Here is a 25,893-nt window from a genome sequence, read left to right on the forward strand (position 1 = left end):
ATTTCCAAAATCTTATAAGGACCGATAAAGCAAGGCTTGAACTTAGGAGAGGAGACTGTCATGATTCTCAATGGCGAGAGAACATAGCCCAGCATATATGAGAACTAGCTCTTGGAAGATGGAAACTATACTGACCATGAACTAAACCTGCCGCACAACTAGAAGTGGCCGGGTAGCATGCCTACGTTTTTTTATCCCTAGATGCCCAGCGCCAGCCGGAGAACTACCTAATCCTAGCAGAGGAAAAGACAGTCCTGGCTCACCTCTAGAGAAATTTTCCCAAAAGGCAGACAGAGGCCCCCACATATATTGGCGGTGATTTTAGATGAAATGACAAACGTAGTATGAAAATAGGTTTAGCAAAAATCGAGGTCCGCTTACTAGATAGCAAGAAGACAGAAAGGGCACTTTCATGGTCAGCAGAAAACCCTATCAAAACACCATCCAGAAATTACTTTAAGACTCTAGCATTAACTCATAACACCAGAGTGGCAATTTCCGCTCACAAGAGCTTTCCAGACACAGTAACGAAACAGCAGCTGTGAACAGGAACAAAATGCAAAAACACACAAGGACAAAAGTCCAACTTAGCTGGGAGTTGTCTAGTAGCAGGAACATGCACAGAAAGGCTTCTGATTACATTGTTGACCGGCATGAAACTGACAGAGGAGCAAGGTTATATAGCGACTCCCAACTCCTGATAGGAGCAGGTGAACAGAGGGGATGATGCACACAAGTACAATTCCACAAGTGGCCACCGGGGGAGCCCAGAATCCAATTTCACAACAGTACCCCCCCCAGAACCACCAGGGCGATCAGGATGAGCCCTATGAAAGGCACGGACAAGATCGGAGGCATGAACATCAGAGGCAGTGACCCAAGAATTATCCTCCTGACCGTATCCCTTCCATTTGACCAGATACTGGAGTTTCCGTCTGGAAACACGAGAGTCCAAGATCTTTTCCACAACGTACTCCAACTCACCCTCAACCAACACCGGAGCAGGAGGCTCAACGGAAGGCACAGCCGGTACCTCATACCTGCGCAACAATGACCGATGAAAAACATTATGAATCGAAAAGGATGCAGGGAGGTCCAAACGGAAGGACACAGGGTTAAGAATCTCCAATATCTTGTACGGGCCGATGAACCGAGGCTTAAACTTAGGAGAAGAAACCCTCATAGGGACAAAACGAGAAGACAACCACACCAAGTCCCCAACACAAAGCCGAGGACCAACACGACGACGGCGGTTGGCAAAAAGCTGAGTCTTCTCCTGGGACAACTTCAAATTGTCCACCACCTGCCCCCAAATCTGATGCAACCTCTCCACCACAGCATCCACTCCAGGACAATCCGAAGATTCCACTTGACCGGAGGAAAATCGAGGATGAAACCCCGAATTACAGAAAAACGGGGACACCAAGGTGGCAGAGCTGGCCCGATTATTGAGGGCGAACTCCGCCAAAGGCAAAAAAGCAACCCAATCATCCTGATCCGCAGACACAAAACACCTCAAATATGTCTCCAAGGTCTGATTAGTCCGCTCGGTCTGGCCATTAGTCTGAGGATGGAAAGCAGACGAAAAAGACAAATCTATGCCCATCCTAGCACAGAATGCCCGCCAAAATCTGGACACGAATTGGGTCCCTCTGTCAGAAACGATATTCTCCAGAATACCATGCAAACGAACAACATTTTGAAAAAACAGAGGAATCAACTCGGAAGAAGAAGGCAACTTAGGCAAGGGAACCAGATGGACCATCTTAGAGAAACGGTCACACACCACCTAGATGACAGACATCTTATGAGAAACAGGCAGATCCGAAATAAAATCCATCGAGATGTGCGTCCAAGGCCTCTTCGGGATAGGCAAGGGTAACAACAATCCACTAGCCCGAGAACAACAAGGCTTGGCCCGAGCACAAACGTCACAAGACTGCACAAAGCCTCGCACATCTCGTGACAGGGAAGGCCACCAGAAGGACCTTGCCACCAAATCCCTGGTACCAAAGATTCCAGGATGACCTGCCAACGCAGAAGAATGAACCTCAGAGATGACTCTACTGGTCCAATCATCAGGAACAAACAGTCTACCAGGTGGGCAACGATCAGGTCTATCCGCCTGAAACTCCTGCAAGGCCCGCCGCAGGTCTGGAGAAACGGCAGACAATATCACTCCATCTTTAAGGATACCTGTGGGCTCAGAATTACCAGGGGAGTCAGGCTCAAAACTCCTAGAAAGGGCATCCGCCTTAACATTCTTAGAACCCGGTAGGTAAGACACCACAAAATTAAACCGAGAGAAAAACAACGACCAGCGCGCCTGTCTAGGATTCAGGCGCCTGGCAGACTCAAGGTAAATTAAATTTTTGTGGTCAGTCAATACCACCACCTGATGTCTGGCCCCCTCAAGCCAGTGACGCCACTCCTCAAAAGCCCACTTCATGGCCAAAAGCTCCCGATTCCCAATATCATAATTCCGCTCGGCGGGCGAAAATTTACGGGAAAAAAAAGCACAAGGTCTCATCACGGAGCAGTCGGAACTTCTCTGCGACAACACCGCCCCAGCTCCGATTTCAGAAGCGTCGACCTCAACCTGAAAAGGAAGAGCAACATCAGGCTGACGCAACACTGGGGCGGAAGAAAAGCGGCGCTTGAGCTCCCGAAAGGCCTCCACAGCATCAGTGGACCAATCAGCAACATCAGCACCCTTCTTAGTCAAATCAGTCAATGGTTTTACAACATCAGAAAAACCAGCAATAAATCGACGATAAAAGTTAGCAAAGCCCAAAAATTTCTGAAGACTCTTAAGAGAAGAGGGTTGCGTCCAATCACCAATAGCCTGAACCTTGACAGGATCCATCTCGATGGAAGAGGGGGAAAAAATGTATCCCAAGAAGGAAATCTTTTGAACCCCAAAAACACACTTAGAACCCTTCACACACAAGGAATTAGACCGCAAAACCTGAAAAACCCTCCTGACCTGCTGGACATGAGAGTCCCAGTCATCCGAAAAAATCAGAATATCATCCAGATACACAATCATAAATTTGTCCAAATAATCGCGGAAAATGTCATGCATAAAGGACTGGAAGACTGAAGGGGCATTTGAAAGACCAAAAGGCATCACCAAATACTCAAAATGGCCCTCGGGCGTATTAAATGCGGTTTTCCACTCATCCCCCTGCTTGATTCGCACCAAATTATACGCCCCACGGAGATCAATCTTAGAGAACCACTTGGCCCCCTTTATACGAGCAAACAAATCAGTAAGCAGTGGTAACGGATATTGATATTTAACCGTGATTTTATTCAAAAGTCGATAATCAATACACGGCCTCAAAGAGCCGTCTTTCTTAGACACAAAGAAAAAACCGGCTCCTAAGGGAGATGACGAAGGACGAATATGTCCCTTTTCCAAGGACTCCTTTATATATTCTCGCATAGCCGCGTGTTCAGGCACAGACAGATTAAATAAACGACCCTTAGGGTATTTACTACCCGGGATCAAGTCTATGGCACAATCGCACTCCCGGTGCGGAGGTAGTGAACCAACCTTGGGTTCTTCAAAAACGTCACGAAAGTCAGACAAGAATTCAGGAATCTCAGAGGGAATAGATGATGAAATGGAAACCAAAGGTACGTCCCCATGAGTTCCTTTACATCCCCAGCTTAACACAGACATAGCTCTCCAGTCGAGGACTGGGTTATGAGATTGCAGCCATGGCAATCCCAGCACCAAAACATCATGTAGATTATACAGCACCAGAAAGCGAATAACCTCCTGGTGATCCGGATTAACACGCATAGTCACTTGTGTCCAGTATTGTGGTTTATTACTAGCCAATGGGGTGGAGTCAATCCCTTTCAGAGGTATCGGAGCCTCCAATGGCTCCAAATCATACCCACAGCGTTTGGCAAAGGACCAATCCATAAGACTCAAAGCAGCGCCAGAGTCGACATAGGCGTCCGCGGTAATAGATGACAAAGAACAAATCAGGGTCACAGATAGAATAAACTTAGACTGTAAAATGCTAATTGAAACAGACTTGTCAGGCTTCTTAGTACGCTTAAAGCATGCTGATATAACATGAGTTGAATCACCACAATAGAAGCACAACCCATTTTTTCGTCTAAAATTCTGCCGCTCGCTTCTGGACAGAATTCTATCACATTGCATATTTTCTGGCGTTTTCTCAGTAGACACCGCCAAATGGTGCACAGGTTTGCGCTCCCGCAGACGCCTATCGATCTGAATAGCCATCGTCATGGACTCATTCAGACTCGCAGGCACAGGGAACCCCACCATAACATCCTTAATGGCATCAGAGAGACCTTCTCTGAAAATCGCCGCCAGGGCGCACTCATTCCACTGAGTAAGCACAGACCATTTGCGGAATTTTTGGCAGTATATTTCAGCTTCATCTTGCCCCTGAGACAAGGACATCAAGGCCTTTTCCGCCTGAAGCTCTAAATGAGGTTCCTCATAAAGCAACCCCAAGGCCAGAAAAAACGCATCCACATTGAGCAACGCAGGATCCCCTGGTGCCAATGCAAAAGCCCAGTCTTGAGGGTCGCCCCGGAGCAAGGAAATTACAATCCTGACCTGCTGTGCAGGGTCTCCGGCAGAGCGAGACTTCAGGGACAAAAACAATTTGCAATTATTTTTAAAATTTTGAAAGTGAGATCTATTCCCCGAGAAGAATTCAGGCAAAGGAATTCTAGGCTCAGACATAGGTGCATGAACAACAAAATCTTGCAAATTTTGTACCTTTGTGGCGAGATTATTCAAACCTGTAGCTACACTCTGAAGATCCATTTGAAACAGGTGAACACAGAGCCATTCAAGGATAAGAAGGAGAGAAAGAGAGGAAGGCTGCAGTATAGGCAGACTAGCAAGTGATTCAATTAAGAGCACACTCAGAACTAGAGGAGAAAAAAAAAAAATTGTAGCAGACTTCTTTTTTCTCTCCTTTCTCAGCCAGTAATTTAACCCTTTTTTTTTGGCCGGTCAAACTGTCATGATTCTCAATGGCGAGAGAACATAGCCCAGCATATATGAGAACTAGCTCTTGGAAGATGGAAACTATACTGACCATGAACTAAACCTGCCGCACAACTAGAAGTGGCCGGGTAGCATGCCTACGTTTTTTTATCCCTAGATGCCCAGCGCCAGCCGGAGAACTACCTAATCCTAGCAGAGGAAAAGACAGTCCTGGCTCACCTCTGGAGAAATTTTCCCAAAAGGCAGACAGAGGCCCCCACATATATTGGCGGTGATTTTAGATGAAATGACAAACGTAGTATGAAAATAGGTTTAGCAAAAATCGAGGTCCGCTTACTAGATAGCAAGAAGACAGAAAGGGCACTTTCATGGTCAGCAGAAAACCCTATCAAAACACCATCCAGAAATTACTTTAAGACTCTAGCATTAACTCATAACACCAGAGTGGCAATTTCCGCTCACAAGAGCTTTCCAGACACAGTAACGAAACAGCAGCTGTGAACAGGAACAAAATGCAAAAACACACAAGGACAAAAGTCCAACTTAGCTGGGAGTTGTCTAGTAGCAGGAACATGCACAGAAAGGCTTCTGATTACATTGTTGACCGGCATGAAACTGACAGAGGAGCAAGGTTATATAGCGACTCCCAACTCCTGATAGGAGCAGGTGAACAGAGGGGATGATGCACACAAGTACAATTCCACAAGTGGCCACCGGGGGAGCCCAGAATCCAATTTCACAACAGGAGACCTTCAAAGGAACATGCCGAGAAGACAACCAAACCAAATCCCCAACACAAAGTCGGGGACCCACACCGCGGCGGCGGTTGGCAAAACACTGGGCCTTGTCTTGTGACAATTTCAAATTGTCCACCACATGGTTCCAAATCCGCTGCAACCTATCCACCACAGAATCGACCCCAGGACAGTCAGAAGGTTCAACCTGGCCCAAGGAGAAACGAGGATGAAAACCAGAGTTGCAGAAAAAGGGCGAAACCAAAGTGGCAGAACTAGCCCGATTATTAAGGGCAAACTCGGCCAGTGGCAAAAAGGTAACCCAATCGTCCTGATCAGCAGAAACAAAACATCTCAAATAGGTCTCCAACGTCTGATTAGTTCGCTCAGTCTGGCCATTAGTCTGAGGATGAAAAGCCAACGAAAAAGACAAATCAATACCCATCTTAGCACAAAAGGATCGCCAGAATCTGGACACAAACTGGGATCCTCTGTCAGACACAATATTCTCAGGGATGCCGTGCAACCGAACCACATTCTGAAAGAACAAAGGAACCAAATCAGAGGAGGAAGGCAGCTTAGGCAAGGGCACCAAATGGACCATTTTAGAGAAACGGTCGCACACCACCCAGATGACAGACATCTTCCGAGATACCGGAAGATCCGAAACGAAATCCATGGAAATGTGCGTCCAAGGCCTCTTCGGGATAGGCAAGGGCAAAAGCAACCCGCTGGCACGAGAACAACAAGGCTTAGCCCGAGCACAAATCCCACAGGACTGCACAAAGGAACGCACATCCCGCGACAAGGAAGGCCACCAAAAGGACCTAGCCACCAAATCTCTGGTACCGAAAATCCCAGGATGCCCCGCCAACACCGAAGAATGAACCTCAGAAATAACTCTGCTGGTCCATCTGTCAGGGACAAATAGTCTCTCCGGTGGGCAACGATCAGGTCTATCAGCCTGAAACTACTGCAGCACTCGTCGCAAATCTGGGGAAATGGCAGACAAAATCACTCCCTCTCTGAGAATACCAGCCGGCTCCGAGACTCCCGGAGAGTCAGGCACAAAACTCCTAGAAAGTGCATCAGCCTTCACGTTCTTTGAACCAGGCAGGAACGAGACCACAAAGTTAAAACGGGAGAAAAACAACGACCAACGAGCCTGTCTAGGATTCAGGCGCTTGGCAGACTCGAGGTAAATTAGATTTTTATGATCAGTCAAGACCACCACACGATGTCTAGCTCCCTCGAGCCAATGACGCCACTCCTCAAATGCCCACTTCATAGCCAATAACTCCCGATTACCAACATCATAGTTCCGCTCAGCAGGCGAAAACTTTCTTGAAAAGAAGGCGCATGGCTTCATCACGGAGCCATCAGAACTTTTTTGCGACAAAACGGCCCCTGCACCAATCTCAGAAGCATCAACTTCAACCTGGAAGGGAAGAGAGACATCCGGCTGGCACAAGACTGGCGCTGAAGTAAACCGACGCTTCAGCCCCCGAAAGGCCTCCACGGCCGCAGGAGACCAATTAGCAACATCAGAACCCTTCTTGGTCATATCCGTCAAAGGTTTAACCACGCTAGAAAAATTAGCGATAAAACGACTGTAAAAATTAGCAAAGCCCAAGAACTTCTGCAAGCTCTTAACAGGCGTGGGCTGAGTCCAGTCATGAATGGCATGGACCTTGACTGGGTCCATCTCCACAGTTGAAGGGGAAAAAATAAAACCCAAAAAAGAAACCTTCTGTACCCCAAAGATACATTTTGAGCCCTTCACAAATAGAGAGTTTTCACGCAGAACCTGAAACACCATCCTGACCTGGTTCACATGGGACTCCCAATCATCAGAAAAAACCAAAATATCATCCAGATAAATAATCATAAATTTATCCAGATATTTCCGGAAGATGTCATGCATGAAGGACTGAAACACAGAAGGGGCATTAGATAGTCCAAAAGGCATCACCAGGTACTCAAAATGACCCTCGGGCGTATTAAATGCTGTTTTCCATTCATCTCCCTGCTTTATACGCACAAGGTTATACGCACCACGAAGATCTATCTTGGTGAACCAACTGGCACCCTTAATCCGAGCAAACAAATCAGACAACAATGGCAAAGGATACTGAAATTTAACCGTGATCTTATTTAGAAGACGATAATCTATACAAGGTCTCAAAGACCCGTCTTTCTTGCCCACAAAAAAAAATCCTGCACCAAGGGGAGAAGAGGATGGGTGAATATGTCCCTTCTCCAAAGACTCCTTTATATAGCTTCGCATCGCGGCATGCTCTGGCACAGATAAATTAAAGAGTCGTCCCTTAGGAAATTTACTACCAGGAATCAAATGTATAGCACAATCGCAGTCCCTATGAGGGGGAAGGGCACTGGAACTGGCCTCATTAAATACATCCTGAAAGTCTGACAAAAACTCAGGGATCTCAGAAGGAGTAGAAGAAGCAATAGACACCAATGGAGAATCGCCATGAATCCCCTGACACCCCCAACTAGACACAGTCATAGCTTTCCAATCTAAAACTGGATTATGGGCCTGTAACCATGGCAGACCCAAAACGACAACATCATGCATTTTATGCAGTACCAGAAAACGAATCACCTCCTGATGTACAGGAGTCATGCACATGGTCACTTGCGTCCAATACTGAGGCCTATCCTCTGCCAATGGCGTAGAATCAATTCCTCTAAGAGGAATAGGATTTTCCAAAGGCTCCAGCACAAAACCACAATGCTTGGCAAACGACAAATCCATCAGACTTAAAGCAGCACCAGAATCCACAAAAGCCATAACTGAGTAAGAAGATAATGAACAAATTAAAGTCAGAGACAAAATAAACTTAGGCTGAAAAGTACCAATGGCGACAGGATTAACAATTTTTTTTAAGCGTTTAGAGCATGCTGAGATAACATGTGTTGAGTCACCACAGTAGAAACACAACCCATTTTGACGTCTATGATTTTGTCGCTCGACTCTGGTCAGAATTCTGTCACATTGCATAGAATCAGGTGACCGTTTAGACAGCACCGCCAAAGGATTAACAGATTTGCGCTCCCGCAAACGTCGATCAATTTGAATGGCCAGAGCCATTGAATCATTCCGACCTGTAGGGATAGGAAACCCCACCATCACATCTTTAATGGCTTCAGAAAGACCATTTCTGAAATTTGCGGCCAGTGCACACTCATTCCAGTGAGTAAGCACGGACCATTTCCGAAATTTTTGACAATATACCTCAGCATCGTCCTGACCCTGAGAGATAGCCAGCAACATCTTTTCAGCCTGATTTTCAAGATTAGGCTCCTCATAAAGCAAACAAAGTGCCAGGAAAAACGCATCCACATTCACCAATGCAGGATCTCCTGGCACCAGAGAGAAGGCCCAATCTTGAGGGTCGCCGCGCAAGAAGGAAATAACAATCTTAACTTGCTGAGCAGAATCACCAGAGGAACGAGGTTTCAGAGACAGAAACAATCTGCAATTATTCCTAAAATTCAGGAACTTAGATCTATCACCAAAAAACGGCTCAGGAATAGGTATTTTTGGTTCAGACATAGGGCTATGGATAACAAAATCCTGAATGCTTTGCACCCTAGCAGCAAGCTGATCCACACTAGAAGTCAGAGTCTGGACATTCATATCTGCAGCAGAGTTCCAGCCACTCAGAGAAAAAGGGGATGGAAGAAGCTAGGCAAACTGCAGCAACACAAAAAAAAACCTCAGAACTTCTTTTTAATCCCGCTTCTGCGATGCAATAAACATTTTCTTTTGGCCTGGCATACTGTTATGATCCTAGTGGTAGAGGATCTCTGATATTCCGGCAAGATAGCAAAAACAAAAATACTGCTCTATGGAGGTGGAAACTTGGCTAACCTCATACCTGATCCTAACACACACAACTAGAAGCAGCCGGTGAACGTGCCTACGATGGTTCTAGACGTCTCGAGCCAGCCGGAGAACTGACTACCCCTAGAGGGAAAATAAGACCTCACTTGCCTCCAGAGAAATTGAACCCCAAAGATATAGAAAGCCCCCAACAAATAATAACGGTGAGGCAAGAGGAAAACACGAACGTAGAGATGAACTAGATACAGCAAAGTGAGGCCCACTAGTCTAGATAGGCAGAAAATAGACAGTGGACTATGCGGTCAGCAGAAAACCCTACAAAAACATCCACGCTGAACATTCAAGAACCCCCACACCGACTGACGGTGCGGGGGGAGAATATCAGCCGCCTAGAGCATCCAGCGAGCCAGAAAATCCAATATCAAGCAAGCTGGACAAAAACACAGGAAAATGAAAATGATCCAAAGTATTCAAAACGGACTTAGCTTTTGTTGCATGAGACAGACTGAAAGGAATCCGGAGGAGACCAAATAGGTCTGGATACAACGATGCCAGGCAAGAGACTGAGTCCAGAAGACACTTAAATAGGGAACACCCGCTGCTTAATGATACAGCTGGAGCTCAGGCCTGCAACAAGACATGCCTAACAAAATACCGTTAGTGACCACCAGAGGGAGCCCAGAAACACAGTTCACAACAAGGTGGTACCTGTACTGACCGCAGACCCTGAACTTAACACCGCAACTAGAAGTAGCCGTGGAATGTACCTATCACTCCGTAGACATCTCGACACAGCCGGAGGACTAATTACCCCTAGAGATAGAAAAGGGAAAACTATCTTGCCTCAGAGAAAATCCCCAAAGGATAGGCAGCCCCCCACAAATATTGACTGTGAGAGAAGAGGGAAAAAACATACACAGACTGAAATCAGAATTTAGCAAAGGAGGCCACTTCTAGCTAAATAGAAAGGATAGGACAGAGTACTATGCGGTCAGTATTAAAACACTAGAAAATATCCACCACAGAAAATACAAAATCTCCACATCTAACTAAAGATATGGAGGGTATATCTGCATCTCCAGAGATACCAGCTTGGCTAACCAAATCCTTATACAGACCAAGCTGGACAAGACAAAAACATGGAAAAGAACTGAACAATAAGGCCCACAGCATGTGGACTGCAAAAATCAAGGCCAGAACTTATCTTTGTTGAAATGAACAGCAAAGCAGGAGAGACCAGGCAGGGATGTGAATCCTCCAGGAACAATGGACAACTGGCCCTGACTAAAGGGTCAAGCAAGACTAAATAGCCCAGTCAGAATTGCAAAAAGTGGACACACCTGATGAATGCTGCGATCCAGAGACAGCAGCGCTACCACTTATAACCACCGGAGGGAGCCCAAGAGCAGAATTCACAACAGTACCCCCCCTTGAGGAGGGGTCACCGAACCCTCACCAGAGCCCCCAGGCCGATCCGGACGAGCCAAATGAAAGGCACAAACCAAATCCTCAGCATGAACATCAGAGGCAACAACCCAAGAATTATCCTCCTGGCCATAACCCTTCCATTTGACAAGATACTGAAGCTTCCGCCTCGAAAAACGAGAATCCCAAATCTTCTCAACCACATACTCCAACTTCCCATCAATCAACACCGGGGCAGGAGGATCAACAGAGGGAACAACGGGTACCACATATTTCCGCAACAAAGATCTATGAAAAACATTATGGATGGAAAAAGAGTCTGGAAGGGCCAAACGAAACGACACTGGATTGATAATCTCAGAAATCCTATAAGGGCCAATAAACTGAGGCTTGAACTTAGGGGAAGAAACCTTCATAGGAACATGACGGGAAGACAACCAGACCAAATCCCCAACCCGAAGCCGGGAACCAACACACCGACGACGGTTAGCAAAACGCTGAGCCCCCTCCTGAGACAACACCAAATTGTCAACAACATGAGCCCAAATTTGCTGCAACCTGTCAACCACAGAGTCCACCCCAGGACAATCAGAAGGCTCAACCTGTCCTGAAGAAAAACGAGGATGAAAACCAGAGATACAAAAGAAAGGTGAAACCAAGGTAGCAGAACTAGCCCGATTATTAAGGGCAAACTCGGCCAATGGCAAGAAAGCCACCCAATCATCCTGATCAGCAGACACAAAGCATCTCAAATAAGTTTCCAAAGTCTGATTAGTTTGCTCGGTTTGGCCATTTGTCTGAGGATGAAATGCGGAAGAAAAAGACATCAATGCCCAGCCTAGCACAAAAGGCCCGCCAAAACCTAGAAACAAACTGGGAACCTCTATCGGACACAATATTCTCCGGAATGCCATGCAAACGAACCACATGCTGAAAAAACAACGGAACCAAATCAGAAGAGGAAGGCAATTGAGGCAAAGGTACCAAATGAACCATCTTAGAAAACCGGTCACAAACCACCCAGATAACCGACATCCTCTGGGAAACCGGAAGATCCGAAATAAAATCCATAGAAATATGCATCCAAGGCCTCTCAGGGACCGGCAAAGGCAAAAGCAACCCACTAGCGTGGGAACAGCAAGGCTTGGCCCGCGCACAAGTCCCATAGGACTGCACAAAAGAACGCACATCCCGTGACAAAGAAGGCAACCAAAAGGACCTACCAACCAAATCTCTGGTACCAAAAATCCCAGGATGACCAGCCAACACAGAACAATGAACCTCAGAAATCACTTTACTAGTCCATCTGTCAGGAACAAACAGTTTCCCCACTGGACAGCGGTCAGGTTTATCAGCCTGAAATTCCTGAAGAACCTGTCGTAAATCAGGGGAGATGGCAGAAAGAATCACCCCTTCCTTCAGAATACCGACCGGCTCAAGGACCCCAGGAGAATCAGGCAAAAAGCTCCTAGAGAGGGCATCAGCCTTAACATTCTTAGAACCCGGAAGATACGAGACCACAAAATCAAAACGGGAGAAAAACAGGGACCATCGGGCCTGTCTAGGATTCAGCCGTTTGGCAGACTCGAGATAAATCAGATTCTTATGATCGGTCAAGACCACAATACGGTGCTTGGCCCCCTCAAGCCAATGTCGCCACTCCTCAAATGCCCACTTCATAGCCAACAACTCACAATTGCCGACATCATAATTGCGTTCCGCAGGCGAAAACTTTCGAGAAAAGAAGGCACACGGTTTCATCAAGGATCCATCAGAATTCCTCTGAGACAAAACGGCCCCTGCCCCAATCTCAGAAGCGTCAACCTCAACCTGAAAAGGAAGAGAAACATCCGGCTGACGCAACACAGGGGCAGAAGTAAATCGGCATTTAAGCTCCTGAAAGGCAGAAACAGCCGCAGAGGACCAATTCGTCACATCAGCGCCTTTCTTCGTCAAATCGGTCAGGGGTTTAACCACACTGGAGAAGTTGGCAATGAAACGGCGATAAAAATTAGCAAAGCCCAAAAATTTCAGAAGGCTCTTCACAGATGTGGGCTGGATCCAATCATGAATGGCCTGAACCTTAACCGGATCCATTTCTATAGATGAGGGAGAAAAAATGAAGCCCAAAAAAGAAACCTTCTGTACTCCAAAGAGGCACTTAGACCCCTTCACAAACAAGGCATTATCACGAAGGATCTGAAATACCATCCTGACTTGTTTCACATGAGACTCCCAATCATCTGAAAAAATCAAAATATCATCCAAATATACAATCCTGAATTTATCAAGATAATTCCGAAATATATCATGCATGAAGGACTGAAACACAGATGGAGCATTAGAGAGTCCGAATGGCATCACAAGGTATTCAAAATGGCCTTCGGGCGTATTAAGCGCAGTTTTCCATTCGTCACCCTGCTTAATACGAACAAGATTATATGCCCCTCGAAGGTCAATCTTAGTAAACCAACTAGCCCCCTTAATCCTAGCAAACAGATCAGAAAGCAAAGGCAAAGGGTATTGGAATTTGACCGTGATCTTATTCAAGAGGCAATAATCAATACAGGGTCTCAAGGAGCCATCCTTCTTAGCAACAAAAAAAATCCCGCTCCCAACGGTGAAGAAGATGGCCGAATATGCCCTTTCTCCAAAGACTCCTTAACATAGCTCCGCATGGCGGTATGTTCTGGCACAGGTTGAAAAGTCGGCCCTTAGGGAACTTACAGCCTGGAATCAAGTCAATAGCACAATCACAGTCCCTATGCGGTGGAAGGGAACTGGACTTGGGCTCATTGAATACATCCTGGAAATCTGACAAAAACTCAGGAATTTCAGAAGAGGGGGAGGAGGCAATTGACATCAAAGGAACGTCACCATGAACCCCCTGACAACCCCAACTAGTCACAGACATAGATTTCCAATCTAATACCGGATTATGCACCTGTAACCATGGGAAACCCAGCACAATAGCATCATGCAAATTATGCAACACCAGAAAACGACAATCTTCCTGATGGGCTGGCGCCATGCACATGGTCAGCTGTGTCCAAAACTGAGGTTTATTTTTAGCCAACGGTGTAGCATCAATGCCCCTCAAAGGAATAGGACTCTGCAAAGGCTGCAAGGGGAAACCACAACGTCTGGCAAATTCTAAGTCCATTAAGTTTAGAGCGGCGCCTGAATCCACAAATGCCATGACAGAAAATGACGATAATGAGCAGATCAGGGTCACAGATAACAGAAATTTAGGTTGTATAGTACTGATGGTAACAGAACTAGCGATTCTCTTGGTACGCTTAGGGCAATCAGAAATAACATGAGCAGAATCGCCGCAGTAAAAACACAACCTATTCTGACGTCTGAATCCTTGTCGTTCAGCTCTAGACACAATCCTATCACACTGCATAGGCTCAGGACTCCGCTCGGAGGACAATGCCATAGTGTGCACAACTCTGCGCTCGCGCAAGCGCCGATCAATCTGAATGGCCAGAGACATAGAATAACTCAGACCAGCAGGCGTGGGGAACCCCACCATAACATCTTTAACGGATTCAGAAAGACCCTTTCTGAAAATTGCCGCCAATGCATCCTCATTCCATTTAGTCAGCACAGACCATTTTCTAAATTTCTGGCAATATGATTCTGCCGCTTCTTGACCCTGACACAGGGCCAACAAGGTCTTCTCAGCAAGATCCACTGAATTAGGTTCATCATACAATAACCCAAGCGCCTGGAAAAAGGTGTCTACATTAAGCAAAGCCGGATTCCCAGGTTCCAGGGCAAATGCCCAATCCTGGGGGTCACCACGCAGCAGAGATATAACAATTTTAACCTGCTGGATGGGATCACCAGAGGAACGGGGTTTCAGAGCAAAAAACAGTTTACAGTTATTTTTAAAGCTCAAAAATTTGGACCTGTCCCCAAAAAACAAATCAGGAGTTGGAATTCTAGGCTCTAAAACCGGAGTCTGAACGATATAATCGAAAATACCCTGTACTCTAGCGGCAAGTTGATCCACACGAGAAGCCAATCCCTGAACATCCATGCCAGCGCCAAACTCCTGAGCCACCCAGAGGTAAAGAGGGAAAAAAAAACACAACAGACTACAGAAAAAAAATGGCTCAGCACTTTCCTTCCCTTCTTCTGAGATGCGGTTAACTCATTGTTGGCCAGTTGTACTGTTATGATCTGGTGGCCTAGGAGCAGCATGAGACGTATTCTAGAGAAGGTGGTACCTGTACTGACCGCAGACCCTGAACTTAACACCGCAACTAGAAGTATCCGTGGAATGTACCTATCACTCCCTAGACATCTCGACACAGCCGGAGGACTAATTACCCCTAGAGATAGAAAAGGGAAAACTATCTTGCCTTAGAGAAAATCCCCAAAGGATAGACAGCCCCCACAAATATTGACTGTGAGAGGAGAGGGAAAAAACATACACAGACTGAAATCAGAATTTAGCAAAGGAGGCCACTTCTAGCTAAATAGAAAGGATAGGACAGAGTACTATGCGGTCAGTATTAAAACACTAGAAAATATCCACCACAGAAAATACAAAATCTCCACATCTAACTAAAGATATGGAGGGTATATCTGCATCTCCAGAGATACCAGCTTGGCTAAACAAATCCTTATACAGACCAAGCTGGACAAGACAAAAACATGGAAAAGAACTGAACAATAAGGCCCACAGCATGTGGACTGCAAAAATCAAGGCCAGAACTTATCTTTATTGAAATGAACAGCAAAGCAGGAGAGACCAGGCAGGGATGTGAATCCTCCAGGAACAATGGACAACTGGCCCTGACTAAAGGGTCAAGCAATACTAAATAGCCCAGTCAGAATTGCAAAAAGTGGACACACCTGATGAATGCTGCGATCCAGAGACAGCAGCACTACCACTTATAACCACCGGAGGGAGCCCAAGAGCAGAATTCACAACACTGTACATCAGCAAAAGACAAAAGCCTCCAGCAAGCTGCAAGAAATATGGCTGACTGATTTATGTTCACAGACAAACTTGAAAAAGTTACTTTTTGTAAAACCATGTGGTAGCTGTTATGACCCAACAGGGGTCGGTTCAGCAGATGGCACAATACACACACAACGGGATGGTAAAGGGGAGAGGAAGGCCCTAACAATAGGGAATGAGGGATGGGACACCTCCTGAGCTCCAAGCTGAGCCTGTCCCTGAACTCCCATAATGCCCTAAGCGGGTCCTTCCACCCGCCGACATCACGAACCTCATCCCTAACTGTCACCTCACAATGCCCTGGCTAGCGCACTGGCCGGCAAGGGTGCTAGCCTCACCACTGCAGATGGTACAAGTGTGAGGGGCAGAGACTGGGCCGTAGTCATGGCCAAGAACATATGCATTAGCGTGCCCTGTTCTCCCCTCACATGAATATAGTGTCCCTTCTGCAGCATACCTTTCGTTTCGCCTTCTGCACTGTCTGGCTGGCTGAAGGTTCACTACTGCCGTTGTTAAATATAAAGACACAGAGTCCGTTGCAAAATTCAAATGCAAAACTTTACTCTCTTGCTTCCGCAGCACATCCATTTCCATTACAGTTTCTAGAGCTGATTCCACAATACACATTCCTTTCTCTTTCCTTGTACTTCTCTCCTTTCCACACAGCACGTGCCCGGGTCAGACCGCATCATATGATTCCTCAGCATCCTCCTGGGGGTTCCCTAAGCCGTTTCGCAGCGGATCTGAGGGCATCAGCCCATGCGATGATCTACCACATGATGAGCGACCTGCCTTTTGTTGCTGATGTGACTTTTCCTGCAGCTCCAAATCTCACTAAACACTGTCACTGCTGCTGTTCTGCTGTTGGTCTGGCCTGCTGTTGGTCTGGTCTGCTGCTGACCCTTGATGACTGGGCTTCTCCCTTAATGTTATGTGGCCACTGTGTTGTCCTGGGTAATAAGCACGTCTGGACTGTCAGAGCACTAAGGCCCTCCTGAGCTGTTCAGCTCCCAGGCTCTAACTAACTAAAAACAGGAAATGCATACCTTTTTATCCCAGAGTGGCCCCTCCTATGTTAACTATGTAAAGTGTGCAAACTACTAACAGAGTACTGGCTGCTAAACTATAAGACGCTCCCTTTAGTTGACCTGTTAGTTCACTACACTTTCCCTAGCCAGATGACATATAAATATATATATATATACATACATTACACCTAGCAGCACACAGGAAAATGACAATATTTACATTATATTAACTAGCAAAAGGGAAGGGGTACGAGAGATTCTTGGCACACCCCTTACACAAACACAGGGGACAGTGACAAGCACGAGACAGACAAGGTAAATACATAAAACAAAGCTCCAGACTCCACGGCCAAGCTCCACACTGCAGAGGATATGGAAAAAGGACCCCAAAATCCACAGAAAAAGCAGATTCAGCGCAGACACCAGAGAGCTGCAACTGCAAGGCTGGTCTACATAGAAAACTCTATTACCAACAGTCAGCTGATGCGTCAGGTGACTATTTAAAGGATGATAGGAGTGGTCACCCCCACATCAGCTGACCAGCAACACTGCAGCTGCCAGCAAGGAAAACTGACATTAACTCTTGCTGTCCTGAAAGGGAAAAAGCTGCATTTAAATTATAACGGAACTAGAGCTGCCACAAATCCAAACCTGAATCATGACAGTAGCCAACAATCAGAATAAACAAGCCTGACTCAAATTTTGCCCAGTTTTGCCATTTTGCCATGGGCTTGTATGCTGTAAAATTAAAAAAGTTAATCAATGAGACAGATAATTTCATATGTCATGTATGTCTTTGTTTCAGAGACGTGATGTTGCTAAAACCGTATTTTGCCTAGTGTTGGTGTTTGCCATTTGCTGGCTTCCCCTGCACCTTAGTAAGATGATCAGGTTTATATTTGACTACAGAGGATATACTAAGACATGTGATCTACTGAGGTAAGAGTGTATTGCTGTGAAAATGCTGAAATTCATATTGGTATATTTTGTGTAAGACCGAACCTCTTATAATACTGTTTACCACAATGGTTTGATTGTTTCTCTAGCATTTTCCACACTTAAATAAAGACAATTGCTTTTTGTATCTAAATTACTCCAGTGATTAATTAATTACTCCATTTGGGCTTTTGAAAACTCCAATAATAAAATATATTTACCACTGGAAGTTGAAGCCAACTATCCAATGTGGTATACGTAGCATGGTAAAGTATTGCGCTGCCATGTAATATACAGACAGACCAGTAAAGCCTTTGCTGTGAGCAACACCCCCATCTGTGGATGTCAGCCACTCAGACCATCCTCATGGAGTCGGTTTCTGTTTGTGCAGACACATGCACATTTGTGGCCTGATGGAAGTCATTTTGCAGGGCTCTGGCAGTGCTTCTTCTGTTCCTCCTTGCACAAAGGCTGAGGTAGCAGTCATGCTGCAGGGTTGTTGCCCTCCTACATCCCCCTCCATGTCTCCTGGTGTACTGGCCTGTCTCCTGGTAGTGCCTCCAGCCTCTGGACACTACGCTGACAGACACAGCAAACCTTCTCGCCACAGCTCGCATTGATGTGCCATCCTGGATGAGGTGCACTACCTGAGCCACTTGTGTGGGTTGTAGAGTCCGTCTCATGCTACAACGAGTGTGAAAGCACAACCAACATTCAAAAGTAACGAAAACATCAGCCAGAAAGCATTGGTACTAAGATGTGGTCTGTGGTCCCCACCTGCAGAACCACTCCTTTATTGATTGTGTCTTGATAATTGCCAATAATTTCCATCTGTTGTCTATTCCATTTGCACAACAGCATGTGAAATTGATTGTCAAACAGTGTTTCTTCCTAAGTGGACAGTTTGATTTCACAGAAGTTTGATTTACTTGGAGTTATATTCTGTTGTTTAAGTGTTCCCTTCATTTTTTTGAGCAGTGTGTATATATGCACAGTATGTATATATATATATATATATATATATATATATATATACATACCATTTGTTTAAGTAAATACAATAGACTAAGAGACTAAGTTTTCACATACAATGAGATGGTGTAAACTGTTGCATACCAGCTCCAGCGTATGAGATAAAGTATACTCTCTTACCATATACACTGGAGCCCTATGAATACTTTTGGCATATGTGCCAGGAGCTTTCCTTTTTATATCATTTAATAAAACTATTCTTACAATATCATTCTTGTGTGACTGTGACAAATTTAGGGAAATAATAAACTGTGATAATGCTTTTATTATGTAAAATATTACTTACAATTTACATTCTGCGTGTATTTATTTTTTTACAGCTTTTTCATCTCCGTAAACTACATTGGTTTAAATATGGCTAACTTAAATTCCTGCATTAATCCAATAGCACTTTACTTGGTCAGCACAAAGTATAAAAACTGCTTCAAGGTAAGTTCTTTTATATCACTTGTGTTAAAGGGAACCTGTCACCATTTTTTTCTGATATAACCTACAGCCACCACCTTTCAGCTCCATGTGACTGTATTCTATAATGCTGCATATATGACTCCAATTCGCCCTGCAAGGCGGAAAAAGACCTTTTATTTTACTCACCTACAGGCGGTCCAGTCCAATTGGAGTCACTGGTCTTGGTCCAGTGCTGTCCTCTTCCTTGCTTTGTGTGGATGACGTGTCCTATATCATCCACACAGTGTTCCCTTTCGCGCTTCTGCGCAGTCGCACTTCTTTCTGCCCAGCTGAGGGCAGAACAAAGTACTGCAGCGTGTATGCGCCAGCACTCTTTTGACTTTTCCTGGCAGTAATTTGTTCTGCACTCAGGCGAGCTGAGAAAAGTGCGCTTGGGCAGAAGGACGAAGGGGCACACTGTGTGGGTGATGTAGGATGCATCATGTACATGAAGCATAGACAGAGGGCGGCATCGCAAGATGAGAGGATGCGCAGTATGTAGACCAACTACGCCCATCAGACCTGACCACCCAATAGGTGAGTATATAATAAAAGGTCTTTTTTTGCCTTGCAGTGTGAATTAATGTTATATGTGCAGCATTATAGAATTGTAAGCAGGTTGCGGGATGTAATGACGGCCAGAGGCAGAGGAGGGGTTAACAAGTTTAATAACAGGGGAATACTCCACGCAGGGAGGTAAAGGGTTAAACAGTATAAAGAGAAAAGGATGCTGAGAGGTAAAGGGTTAAACAGGGGATTCAACAGTTTAAATGGCAAAGGATATTGTAAGTAGAAGAACGACGGTCCAGATAACGGCAGTTCATGTGAAGCACTTCTGTCAGGAGTTCCGCCAACTGTAACGCCTGCTGAGAACTCAATGGCGCCGGCAATTGCTGGTGCGGAGTCTTTTCCAGAAAAGTTCTGTGGGCATCCATGCCCCGTCTTCTGGCGGCAGTAGTCAGTCTCCGGTAACTTCCAGTGGGCCTAGTCCATGAACTGCCGTGCCTGACAAGGGTATGAGCCACAATACTGTACAAGCCCAATGTGGCTCTGCAACTATATTCCAGGAGAAGTCAGGTCACAAGTGTCTGGGCAAATATTCGCTATCAAATTCAGGGCGCAAGTGTCAGTCTTGTATATGGCATGTGCGCAGTACTCACGGACACTTAGCGTGTGGTGTCTTTCTCATGATTGGCCACCAGGCACACACTGCACGTCCCTCTCGTGTAATGCTGATGCTCCCGGGATGGAGCACTTCTCTTCCTGGCTTCTGCTGCGCACACCTGGCTCTGCTCACTCTGCAGTGGTCCCTCTCTCTGGATCGCTGCAGAGCACACTGCTTCACTCAGCGCAGCAGTCCCTGTCCTTCTTGTCTTCTGCAGCATGGACTGTCGCAGCGCCGGTACTCAGTGTGGGGAAGGGGAGCCAAAAAAAATTATGTTTCAAAAATTGATGTAAAGTAGACATTTGGGAATTGTTACTTATTAACTGTTTTGTGTGACATAACTCTCTGATTTAAGGGCATAAAAATTTAAAGTTTGAAAATTGCAAAATTTTTCCCAAATTTCCATTTTTTTCATAAATAAACACAAGACATATCGAAAAAATTTACCACTATGATGAAGTACAATATGTTTCAAAAAACAATCTCAGAATCAGTGGTATCTATTCCAGTGTTCCAGGCTTATTACCACATAAAGTGGCACTGGTCACAATTGTAAAATTCTGCCTTCTCATGAAGGTGAAAACAGCTTTGGGGGGTGAAGGGGTTAAGCACCGGATACTTTTGCTATGCCCTATGATACCTTGTATCTATCATGGCATTATACTCTGTAAGAGATATATATACAAACCTGTTTTAGGATTTTTACATTTTCTTTTTTTATTCCAGTCATGTTTATGCTGTTGGTGTCAACCCAAAGATTTAACAAATTTGGAAAATAAACAGTCATGTATCAAGTTCAAAGGACACGATCATGCATATGAGACAATCCACCAAGCAAATAAAGCTATTCTACATGAAACGGAAGACATAACAATGTGATTTTGATATAGTGACTGAAATTCACCAACAAAATATGCAAAAGAACAAAACGGCCACTATAAACAAGCAAGAAACAACTTAAGGGTTCCATCAGCAATAAAGAAAATACACTTTCATATTCTATCTAGGTTTAATAATGCTGCTGTTAAAAAAGTTTTATGGCAGTTTGTCACCACAAATGTACACATCTAACTAACCCAGAAGAGGCATCATCACTAATGGCATTGCTCAAATACAGCTGTGTATCAATGTCAGCTGCAGGGAGATAGTGATGTGTGTTCTCCCCTGCATATGGACAGTCATCACACAACTGAGGTTTATCCTCAGACAACACTGGTACTTGGCAACCAAACAATATAAATTAACATAGGAGTTGCAGTGGATGGAAAAAGGCACCGAGGCATTTGGCCACACCAAGGGTGCACTGAACACCTGTATTTACATATTACAATAAAGTTGTTATTTGAGGCAACCGAGAAACAGACTGAAAAACACAAAGAATTAATTTAATTGTGGCTACATCTCCTACGAGGCAATGTGGTTAGTTTGAAGTGTAAATTTGGGGTTATAGAATTATTCTTATCATGACAAACTGTCAAGTACTGTGGTCTACAAAAATGTTCAAGATCAGATTATTATTTTTATTTCTTTTTTACAGATGATATGTTGTTTAATATACTTTATTGTAATATTCCCATACAATTCATACAATGATATATTGCTATGAAGTCCTATTTGATAAAACCAAAACAGTCAGCATGTACAATGAAGACTTTGTGAAATATCAAAGTTAGATAAAAAGTGTTTCTGTTACTTACATTATTGATAGACATTTTACATTTGAGACAGAAATGGATTCAATCTAAAGATAGTATTTCATTTTGTGTTACAAATAGTGTTGAGCGATACCTTCCGATATTCGAAAGTATCGGTATCTGATTGGATCGGCCGATACCGGCAAAATATCGGATCTCGCCGATACCGATACCCGATACCAATACAAGTCACTGGGACACAAATATCGGAAGCTATCCTGGATGGTTCCCAGGGTCTGAAGGAGAGGAAACTCTCCTTCAGGCCTTGGGATCCATATTCATGTAAAAAATAAAGAATAAAAATAAAAAATATGGATATACTCACCCCTCCGGCGGACCCTGGACCTTAGCGATGTAACCGGCAGCCTCCGTTCCTAAGAATGCAGCGTGAAGGACCTTCGATGACGTCGCGGCTTGTGATTGGTCGCGTGACCGCTCATGTGACCGCTCACGCGACCAATCACAAGCCGCGACGTCATAATAGGTCCTGCACTCACTGCATTCTTAGGAATGGAGGCTGCTGGTTACATCGCTAAGGTCCAGGGTCCGCCACACTGGGAACTTCCGATTCCGATTTCCGATATCACAAAAATATTGGAACTCGGTATCGGAATTCCGATACAGCAAATATCGGCCGATACCCGATACTTGCGGTATCGGAATGCTCAACACTAGTTATAAATCATCCGTAAGGATTAAGCCCAAACATTACATTTTTAGAGACAATTTGTAATAGGTTCTCCTACCCTCCAGGTTCCAGTCATACAGGTGTCTATTTATGTGGCACTGGAATCTTAGGGTTCACCCAGTCACTATAGTAAAGTGCAGCTGCTCAAATGCTACCTTGTAGTGTTGAACTGTTGTGTTAATTTGTGAATAATCTCCCAATATGTTTATCAGGAGTCTGGAAAAAGGCTTCATTTGAATTCATTTGAATTGACAACATTGACAACAATTCATTTGAATTGACAACATATAACCAGGTAAGGCTATGTTCACACCTGTGTTGGAGGCTGCTTTCAGAGTCAGATTCAGATAAGAATACAGGACTTCATGACAGAAACTAGATGGAGCATATTATAGTCAATGAGACCCCATGATGTCCCAATGTCTGGGATGCAACAGTTCTATAATTCAATTATTGAATGCAGGCATACACAGAGCCTAATGTATAGTCAGGTAACTTTATTTTATTTATTAAAACAATAACTTTAAACTCTAGAACAGTATTAACAGCTACTCTGCTCAGTACTGCTGTATAATGTCCTCCACGGCATTGCTGCATTTGTCTGTGTGCTACATAGAGTCAGGAGAGCAGAAATCTCTGTTTCTGTATTCTATGTATGGGATATATCATTATAGCCATTCTTCACCCACTAGATCAACTGAAAATTCGAGATAGCACATGCAAAACTGGTGAAAAATACAGGATGCAAGTCATATAATGGCCAGATTTAGTACTTAAAGGGTTGGTCTCCTCACACCTAATATGTATTTTCTAATAACTATTATTACACTTTAACCACTTTTGCAATTTGCTTTATTACACATTTTATCACCAATCACTTTTACCTATCTATCTAATCCTTAAATATGTTTTTTTTACTGTACTTCCTGTGTTATTTCATTTGAAAGGAGTCTCAAACGTGACCCTGCACTCACTTCCTCCAGCGTCCAACACTCCTCCTGGAACAGGACGTCCTGGGGGCAGCATTAGTGTGACTCATTGCTTCTAATTACGCCCCCTGATGACGTCTTCTTTCAGTAAGAAGCTATGATGGCCACAGAGATAAAAGCAGAGTGCAGGTGCTGCTCTCACATCTGCGACAGCGTCCATCACTCAGGATCCAGATGTCTTCAGAGGGGCAGCAATGAATTAAACTAGTAACTGCAGCACTGTCCCCTGTGACTTCCTGCTCCAAGAGGAGGAGCGAGTGCAGCTCCAGCCTCCTGTGTCATGCTTGAGACTCATCTCAAACAAAATGTCACAGGGATTAGGTAGATAGGGAGAAGTATTATGTAATAAATCAAATTACACAAGTGGTTAGGGTGTAAAGATAGAATGTTAGAAGATACATTTTAGGTACCGAACCCTCTTTAACCTCTTGTGTCTATACATAACCGCCTATTTTAAAATGTCACCTGAAATGAAAGGTACCCTTTAAATATAAATCTTTCTTTGGATGTTCACGTTTGTTGTACAATATGAGCAGCATAAGGGATCCGCTGAGAAACATCTTTAAACGCGTCTGATATATTTACCTACTGGAGTACTGTATAGTCCTATATAGCTGCAAAGGACCAATCAGTACTAAGAAAAGGCAACAAGCTGCAGATCATAACAGTGTCTTACACCCAAAAAAGCATGATGACACAGAACTGCTCTACCTTTTACTCCCGACCTAGGAAATATTTGCAGCACATCAAACAATCTCTATGTGGGACATAACAGATATGCACAAAATGTATACAATATACACAGCAGAGTGCGAGACTGCTAGAATTTTATTAGTACACTGCAAAATTGTATGCAATAATATTAGTGTAAATATGTCAAAATATGGACATTGGATGCTGTGGTTATTTATAGTTTTATTGGCATCTTATATCCTCATTTACAGTATATTTATCTGACATCAGTAGCGTATTCAATGAAATATATTGTCTTTCTACCATAGACGCACGGATTAAAGTTTTCAATTCTTAGCATTGGTCATGATAGCTAAATTATATGTGTTAGAGATGAGCACAAGATTATTTATATATTATGAAACAAATTAAAGTCTTACATAATTTGTAGCAACTAGAGGTTTAATACCTCAGCAAGGGACTAAGCAGGTATGTAATATTTTTGTGTAACAACTATAATATGGATTTTCTATCTGTTTAGAAGCATTTTATATTCAGAAACGGGTAAACACAAAACTATGATGTTATTTTTCCAAATAAAAAAATATTATGTATTGAAAAAAAACATTCAGCTAAGGGAATCAAATATATGTCCTTATATAAAAGTTTTATGACACAGTATATGCAATTTTATTAAAATGACCAATAAAGCTATTTTAGTTATTGTTTGTGTTCCTTTTGTAATTCCTTTGCATTATGGTAAAATACACAGAATTTATGAGCATTATATCATATGCTGATAAGTATAGCATGTACTGATTGAATCATAAACATGGCCAATAGTTCAAAATATTTGGATACATCTATCTAAAACAAAAATAGTTTTCGGTAAAGTTTAAGAACACTTTTCAATATAGTGAGATAGCAGAGAAAATATACATTTTCACCTATAGGACTCCCTTTTCCAATACAATTAGGCTCAGATCACTAGTACGCTGCTAGTCAAACAAGTCTTCAGCATGCCTCTTGGAATATTGGAAAAACTACTTTTTCATATCATTGCTCAACATATGTTGTTCATTTACACTAGTTATCAGGACCGTTCCTCATCCTGGAACTGTTAGGCCCGGATCACACATACGCGTGATACGGCCGAGTCTCGCAGGTGAAATCCCTCCTCTGGTGCCGGCACTTGGGAGCGGAGTGTGCAGCTCCATATGTTGCTGTGC

The 25,893-nt window shown here is 44.1% G+C and overlaps 1 protein-coding gene across 1 annotated transcript in view; it reads left to right on the forward strand.

Annotated features, from left to right (window-relative positions):
- The window catches only part of EDNRB (endothelin receptor type B), an 88,698-nt gene extending 66,099 nt beyond the window's left edge, over window positions 1–22,599 (forward strand). The window contains exons 6-8 of the mRNA XM_077297190.1: window positions 17,847–17,980; window positions 19,330–19,438; window positions 21,348–22,599. Coding sequence (XP_077153305.1) covers window positions 17,847–17,980; window positions 19,330–19,438; window positions 21,348–21,500 — 396 coding nt within the window. The 3' untranslated portion in view covers window positions 21,501–22,599. The remainder of the gene's footprint in view (window positions 1–17,846; window positions 17,981–19,329; window positions 19,439–21,347) is intronic.
- Window positions 22,600–25,893: the final 3,294 nt, after the last annotated feature.

This window comes from Ranitomeya variabilis, chromosome 3 (assembly GCF_051348905.1).
Source record: "Ranitomeya variabilis isolate aRanVar5 chromosome 3, aRanVar5.hap1, whole genome shotgun sequence".
Lineage (NCBI taxonomy): Eukaryota > Metazoa > Chordata > Amphibia > Anura > Dendrobatidae > Ranitomeya > Ranitomeya variabilis.